This window comes from Atractosteus spatula, chromosome 3 (assembly GCF_055471065.1).
Source record: "Atractosteus spatula isolate fAtrSpa1 chromosome 3, fAtrSpa1.hap1, whole genome shotgun sequence".
Lineage (NCBI taxonomy): Eukaryota > Metazoa > Chordata > Actinopteri > Semionotiformes > Lepisosteidae > Atractosteus > Atractosteus spatula.
The window spans coordinates 67,491,918-67,500,107 of NC_142708.1; the positions used below are offsets into that span (position 1 = coordinate 67,491,918).

The 8,190-nt window shown below is 55.2% G+C and overlaps 1 protein-coding gene across 1 annotated transcript; it reads left to right on the forward strand.

Moving 5' to 3' along the window:
• The first annotated feature begins 864 nt into the window (after positions 1-864).
• On the forward strand, positions 865-6,810 carry eif4e2rs1 (eukaryotic translation initiation factor 4E family member 2 related sequence 1). Its single transcript, XM_088910983.1, has 7 exons — positions 865-1,077; positions 2,109-2,217; positions 2,833-2,967; positions 3,105-3,209; positions 3,298-3,450; positions 4,472-4,608; positions 6,418-6,810. Exons 1-7 carry the CDS (start codon positions 1,061-1,063, stop codon positions 6,455-6,457), a joined length of 696 nt encoding a protein of 231 aa, XP_088767109.1. The 5' UTR covers positions 865-1,060; the 3' UTR covers positions 6,458-6,810.
• The last annotated feature ends 1,380 nt before the right edge of the window (positions 6,811-8,190 follow it).

Sequence of the window (8,190 nt, forward strand, 5' to 3'; positions counted from 1 at the left end):
TACTATTATTATATAATTCGTTACACTGTGGCTGTGTTGTGTGTGTTAAGCTGCTGTTGCACTGCAATTTCCCTCACGGGATCAATAAAGTATCTGTCTATCTCCTGGGAAAAACTAAGGTTGCTGCTGGAAGAGGTGTTAGTGGAGCCAGCAGGGGGCGCTCACCCTGTGGTCCACGTGGGTCCTAATGCCCCAGTATAGCGACGGGGACACTATACTGTAAACAGGCACCGTCCTTCGGATGAGACGTAAAACCGAGGTCCTGACTCTCTGTGTTCATTAGAAATACCAGGGTGTTTCTCGAAAAGAGTAGGGGTGTAACCCTGACATCCTGGCCAAATTTCCCATTGGCCCTTACCAATCATGGCCTCCTAATAATCCCCATCTATGAATTGGCTTCATTACTCTCTGCTCTCCTCCTCACTATTAGCTGATGTGTGGCGAGCGTTCTGGCGCACTATGGCTGCCGTCGCATCATCCAGGTGGGGCTGCACATTGGTGGTGGTGGAGGGGAGTCCCTATTACCTGTAAAGCGCTTTGAGTGGAGTGTCCAGAAATGCTATATAAGTGTAAGCAATTATTATTATTATTATAAATTAAGAGGAGACAGGGATATAGAGAAGCAGGGAGAAAAGAGAGAAATTATATGATTTTAATAATTTATCACTGCCATGAGTTGCTCAGCACAAGCAATACTTCAGTTGCTCGTTACAAACAAAGCGCCTTTGAAAAGAAGCGGAAAAAAACGAATAATACAGTATGTTTGGGGGCGTTATCTCGATGACAAATTCAAAACGCGGTTTCCATTCCCAAGGCCGCCGCAAGGTTTGTCCCTGCTCTCTTTCCTTCCGCACATTGTCTAGTGTCTTTTACTGCGCCTGCGCACTGACGAGCAATAGAACAAATTGTGTCGTTATTTGTAAAGTACGGATTGATTCAATTATTCAGCTTTTTAAGTAAATAAAATAACTTTACAGAAGGGACGAAAGAAAACGGATTTGCCATTTTTCAATTTCCACTGCAAGAGAAGAGACTCGGATCTGACAGATCGTCGTTCACAATGAACAAGTTTGACCAGTGAGTACTGTATACAATTGCAATGGTTCCCTGTGACACACTGCATAGATCGTCTGAAAAACTACAGTTAACTTGTTCTAATTCAGGGTTCTTCATCAAGAGCTGAGCTGCTAACTTTAAGACATGTCGTATTTTTGTTTTCTCGTTTTTATGGGTTTTCTACAAGCGAAATGTTGTATAATCATAATACAACAATATATTATACAATTGGAAGCAAAATCTTAGTGGCGTTTCTCTCTTTTCCTCTTCTTTACTGTACTTTCTGTGTTCCTCTTATGATTTCTGTCTTTTCTCCACCTCTCTCTCTCCCTGTCCCCTCTTGTACTGTCCTCATCTCTGTCTCTCTCTCTCCCTGTCCCCATTTCTGTCTCTCTCTCCCTGTCCCCTCTTGTACTGTCCCCATTTCTGTCTCTCTCTCCCTGTCCCCTCTTGTACTGTCCTCATCTGTTTCTCTCTCTCCCTGCCCCCCTTGTACTGTCCTCATCTCTGTCTCTCTCTCCCTGTCCCCTCTTGTACTGTCCTCATCTCTGTCTCTCTCTCCCTGTCCCCTCTTGTACTGTCCTCATCTCTGTCTCTCTCTCCCTGACCCCTCTTGTACTGTCCTCATCTCTGTCTCTTGCTCCCTGTCCCCATATCTGTCTCTCTCTCCCTGTCCCCTCTTGTACTGTCCTCATTTCTGTCTCTCTCTCCCTGTCCCCTCTTGTACTGTCCTCATCTCTGTCTCTCTCTCCCTGTCCCCTCTTGTACTGTCCTCATCTCTGTCTCTCGCTCCCTGTCCCCCTCTTGTACTGTCCTCATCTCTGTCTCTCGCTCCCTGTCCCCTCTTGTACTGTCCCCATCTCTGTCTCTCTCTCTCTCTCCCTGTCCCCTCTTGTACTGTCCCCATCTCTCTCTCCCTCCCTGTCCCCTCTTGTACTGTCCCCATCTCTCTCTCTCCCTGTCCCTTACTCCTACTTTATCTTTCTCCCTGTATCTTTTTATTCTCTGTCCTGTGCACTGCTCTCTCCTTATCACTGCCTGTCTCTGTGCAGTTTGAAGGACGATGACAGTGGTGACCATGATGACCCCGCGGCCCCCCGGGACGAGAAGACAGAGACGGAGAGCAGCTCTTCCAACAGCAGCAGCAACGGCCGGCGGAAGGTGAGCACTGACTGTCATCTTCATCATCATCATTGTTGCCGTCTTAGTCTAAAGCTAGAGCTCTCCCTGCTATGACTACTGTGATAACTGATTCCAGAGTCTCTCAGTGCAGTGTTAATGTACTGTAGTGTCCAGTGTGTCTGTATTAACCCCTCTCTCTCAGTGCAGTGTTAATGGACTGTAGTGTCCAGTGTGTCTGTATTAACCCCTCTCTCTCAGTGCAGTGTTAATGTACTGTAGTGTCCAGTGTGTCTGTATTAACCCCTCTCTCTCAGTGCAGTGTTAATGGACTGTAGTGTCCAGTGTGTCTGTATTAACCCCTCTCTCTCAGTGCAGTGTTAATGTACTGTAGTGTCCAGTGTGTCTGTATTAACCCCTCTCTCTCAGTGCAGTGTTAATGTACTGTAGTGTCCAGTGTGTCTGTATTAATCCCTCTCTCTCTCAGTGCAGTGTTAATGGACTGTAGTGTCCAGTGTGTCTGTATTAACCCCTCTCTCTCAGTGCAGTGTTAATGTACTGTAGTGTCCAGTGTGTCTGTATTAACCCCTCTCTCTCAGTGCAGTGTTAATGTGCTGTAGTGTCCAGTGTGTGTGTATTAACCCCTCTCTCTCTCAGACTATAACTCCAGGGGCAGGGGAACACCCTCTCCAGTATAACTACACATTCTGGTACTCTCGGCGCACCCCCAGCCGGCCAGCCAACACACAGAGCTACGAGCAGAACATCAGACAGATCGGCACCGTGGCCTCGGTGAGACAGTGTGTGTGACCCACTGTGAGTGAGCGTGTGTGAGCCAGCGTGCCCGTCTGCCAGCACGCGTGTTTCTGTGCCTTATCTCCGGATTTGTCATAGATGTGCCCCTCCTTGTGTGTCTCTGCCTGGCGCAGGTGGAGCAGTTCTGGAAGTTCTACAGCCACCTGGTGCGGCCGGGGGACCTGACTGGACACAGCGACTTCCACCTCTTCAAGGAGGGCATCAAGCCCATGTGGGAGGTGAGGGAGGGGCTGATGGCAGAGGGCGTAAGAGCCGGGACGTGACGGGATGGGTCTGATTGCTCTACGGGCTTGATCCCTTCTGTAGGACGAGGCCAATAAGAACGGTGGGAAGTGGATTATCCGACTGCGGAAGGGGCTGGCCTCCCGGTTCTGGGAGAACATCATCTTGGCCATGCTGGGGGAGCAGTTCATGGTGGGAGAGGAGATCTGTGGAGTGGTGGTGTCCATCCGCTTCCAGGTAGGCTGCCCTGCTGGGCTCTCTGGACTGGCTCAAGCAGGAGAGGAAGGCTTCAGCCCCAGAGGACGGAGACTCCAGACTGTCTTGGAATAGCTGTTTTCATGTCGACATCCCTCTGGCCGCTATTACACTATTTAGCGGGACTGATACAAGAGCCACCATCAGCTACTGAAATCTGGAGTGGATCAGACAGCTCTGCAATGGGAGCCTGATCGACAGCACTGTAAAACGTGGGGTGGATTAGACTGCTCTGTAGTGGGAGCCTGATAGACAACATTGTAAAACGTGGGGTGGATTAGACTGCTCTGTAGTGGGAGCCTGATAGACAACATTGTAAAACGTGGGGTGGATTAGACTACTCTGCAATGGGAGCCTGATAGACAGCACTGTAAAACGTGGGGTGGATTGGACTGCTCTGCAATGGGAGCCTGATAGACAGCACTGTAAAACGTGGGGTGGATTAGACTGCTCTGCAATGGGAGCCTGATAGACAGCACTGTAAAACTTGGGGTGGATTAGACTGCTCTGCAATGGGAGCCTGATAGACAGCACTGTAAAGCCTAGAGTCGATTAGACTACTCCGCAATGGGAGCCTGATAGTCAGCACTGTAAAACATGGGGTGGATTAGACTACTCCGCAATGGGAGCCTGATAGACAGCACTGTAAAACTCGGAGTGGATCAGACTGCTCTGCAATGAGAGTCTGATAGACGGCACTGTAAAACGTGGGGTGGATCAGAGGGTTGTGAAACACACATAGCCTAGCCGTGTAGCGGGACTGTTTCCTCTGCAGTTCTCCTACAGCCCAGTTCTGTCCTACCTTGCCAGACCCCAAAGACATCTCCTCAAACCAGCAGCAAAGTCTGAGAGCCACTGTTTCCTTCCCTATCCCCGGGTTCGACTTTGAATAATTGCACTGCTCAGAAGCAAGAGACACGCACTCATGCCATAGATTAGGAAGGTGCAATAAAGCTGGAGTTCCTAAGTGGCGTGACCTTTGACACCTCCCTGGCCTTTACAGGAGGACATCCTGTCCATCTGGAACAAGACGGCGAACGATCAGGTGACCACGTCACGGATCCGGGACACCCTGCGGCGTGTGCTGAACCTCCCGCCCAACACCATCATGGAGTACAAGACGCACAACGACAGCTTGAAGTAAGACAGCCGCACATGTGCACACACGCCCACATGCGCCAGCACTGACACGCACACACAGAGCTGAGGCCCTGAGAGAGTGACACACTCGCTGGCTGACACACTGAGAGAGTGACACACTCGCTGGCTGACACACTGAGTGACGTACTGACACACTGAGTGAGTGACACGCTCGCTGGCTGACACACTGAGTGAGTGACACGCTCGCTGGCTGACACACTGAGAGAGTGACACGATCACTGGCTGACACACTGAGAGGGTGACACACTCTCTGGCTGACACACTGAGAGAGTGACACACTCGCTGGCTAACACACTGAGTGACGTACTGACACACTGAGTGAGTGACACGCTCGCTGGCTGACACGTTGGCTGGCTGACACACCGAGTGACGTACTGACACACTGAGTGAGTGACATGCTCGCTGGCTGACACACTCGCTGGCTGACACACTGAGAGAGTGACACGCTCGCTGGCTGACACACTCGCTGGCTGACACACTGAGAGAGTGACACGCTCGCTGGCTGACACACCGAGTGACGTACTGACACACTGAGAGAGTGACACGCTCGCTGGCTGACACACTGAGAGAGTGACACGATCGCTGGCTGACACACCGAGTGACGTACTGACACACTGAGTGAGTGACACGCTCGCTGGCTGATACACTCGCTGGCTGACACACTGAGAGAGTGACACGATTGCTGGCTGACACACTGAGAGGGTGACACGCTTGCTGGCTGACACGCTGAGTGACGTGCTGACACACTGAGAGAGTGACACGATCGCTGGCTGACACACTGAGAGGGTGACACGCTTGCTGGCTGACACGGCGAGTGACGTGCTGACACACTGAGAGAGTGACACGATCGCTGGCTGATACACTCGCTGGCTGACACACTGAGAGAGTGACACGATTGCTGGCTGACACACTGAGAGGGTGACACGCTTGCTGGCTGACACGCTGAGTGACGTGCTGACACACTGAGAGAGTGACACGATCTCTGGCTGACACACTGAGAGGGTGACACGCTTGCTGGCTGACACGCTGAGTGACGTGCTGACACACTGAGAGAGTGACACGATTGCTGGCTGACACACTGAGAGGGTGACACGCTTGCTGGCTGACACGCTGAGTGACGTGCTGACACACTGAGAGAGTGACACGATCGCTGGCTGACACACTGAGAGAGTGACACGCTTGCTGGCTGACACGCTGAGTGACGTGCTGACACACTGAGAGAGTGACACGATTGCTGGCTGACACACTGAGAGGGTGACACGCTTGCTGGCTGACACGCTGAGTGACGTGCTGACACACTGAGAGAGTGACACGATCGCTGGCTGACACACTGAGAGAGTGACACGCTTGCTGGCTGACACGCTGAGTGACGTGCTGACACACTGAGAGAGTGACACGATCGCTGGCTGACACACTGAGAGGGTGACACGCTTGCTGGCTGACACGCTGAGTGACGTGCTGACACACTGAGAGAGTGACACGATCGCTGGCTGACACACTGAGAGAGTGACACGCTTGCTGGCTGACACGCTGAGTGACGTGCTGACACACTGAGAGAGTGACACGATCGCTGGCTGACACACTGAGAGAGTGACACGCTTGCTGGCTGACACGCTGAGTGACGTGCTGACACACTGAGAGAGTGACACGATCGCTGGCTGACACACTGAGAGGGTGACACGCTTGCTGGCTGACACGCTGAGTGACGTGCTGACACACTGACACACGAATGGATTTTTCCAGTTGTGCGTCCGCTCACATGAGCACCTTGTTCTGCTTGGCTCGCAGGGACAACTCGAGTTTCCGCAACACGAAGATCGCTCTGTGAGCGCCGGCGCGGGAGGAGAGACTGGACAGGGCACTGAGCCGGGGAGAGAGGCAGGAGCCCCCAAGCCCCCCTCTCTGTCCACCACAGCTACACGCTCCAGAGCCTCCGGACAGGAGGGTGGAGCAGCAAAGGGGTGTGCAGAAGGAGTGATTTTTGGGGACGGAGGGCGAGATTCCCCGAGGGACCAGCAGGGGGCAGTGCTGTACCACCCCGGCTCGAGGGGCGCTCGTGGCCGCTCGCAGACTCTTTCGGCACAGCCCAGGACTCGTGTTTTTTTCTTGTCCTTTTTGGAGTTTTTTTCCTTCTGGTTTGCTTTGTGTTGATTCCCCTGAAATAAACCCCGTTGCTCAGCAGTCAGTCCCAGTCTTGCACTGTCAGATTCCTGGGCGCTGCGCCCCACTCTGCCAGGGCAGGACAGGGGATTGTGGGGGACAGACAGCAAGAGAGAGGGTGGGGGCAGATGGGTGCCAGAAGAGCCTCTGGTGCAGTGCCCTCAGAATTTGGGGGTACACCTCCTCGCCGTGGGGGGTGGCTGGAGTAGGGGGCGCTGGGCACTGTGTCCCCGCGTACCGGTCGGCTCACTGCAGAGGCCGGGCACTGTGTCCCCGCGTATCTGTCGGCTCACTGTGGACGCCGGGCACTGTGTCCTTGTGTACCGGTCGGCTCACTGCGGACGCCGGGCACTGTGTCCCCGTGTACCGGTCGGCTCACTGTGGACACTGGGCACTGTGTCCTCGCGTACCGGTCGGCTCACTGTGGACGCCGGGCACTGTGTCCCCGCGTACCGGTCGGCTCACTGTGGACGCCGGGCACTGTGTCCCCGCGTACCGGTCGGCTCACTGTGGACGCCGGGCACTGTGTCCCCGCGTACCGGTCGGCTCACTGTGGACGCCGGGCACTGTGTCCCCGCGTACCGGTCGGCTCACTGTGGACGCCGGGCACTGTGTCCTCGCGTACCGGTCGGCTCACTGCAGAGGCCGGGCACTGTGTCCCCGCGTATCTGTCGGCTCACTGTGGACGCCGGGCACTGTGTCCTCGCGTACCGGTCGGCTCACTGTGGACGCCGGGCACTGTGTCCCCGCGTACCGGTCGGCTCACTGTGGACGCCGGGCACTGTGTCCCCGCGTACCGGTCGGCTCACTGTGGACGCCGGGCACTGTGTCCCCGCGTACCGGTCGGCTCACTGTGGACGCCGGGCACTGTGTCCTCGCGTACCGGTCGGCTCACTGCAGAGGCCGGGCACTGTGTCCCCGCGTATCTGTCGGCTCACTGTGGACGCCGGGCACTGTGTCCTCGCGTACCGGTCGGCTCACTGTGGACGCCGGGCACTGTGTCCCCGCGTACCGGTCGGCTCACTGTGGACGCCGGGCACTGTGTCCTCGCGTACCGGTCGGCTCACTGTGGACGCCGGGCACTGTGTCCCCGCGTACCGGTCGGCTCACTGTGGACGCCGGGCACTGTGTCCCCGCGTACCGGTCGGCTCACTGTGGACGCCGGGCACTGTGTCCCCGCGTACCGGTCGGCTCACTGTGGACGCCGGGCACTGTGTCCTCGCGTACCGGTCGGCTCACTGCAGAGGCCGGGCACTGTGTCCCCGCGTATCTGTCGGCTCACTGTGGACGCCGGGCACTGTGTCCTCGCGTACCGGTCGGCTCACTGTGGACGCCGGGCACTGTGTCCCCGCGTACCGGTCGGCTCACTGTGGACGCCGGGCACTGTGTCCCCGCGTACCG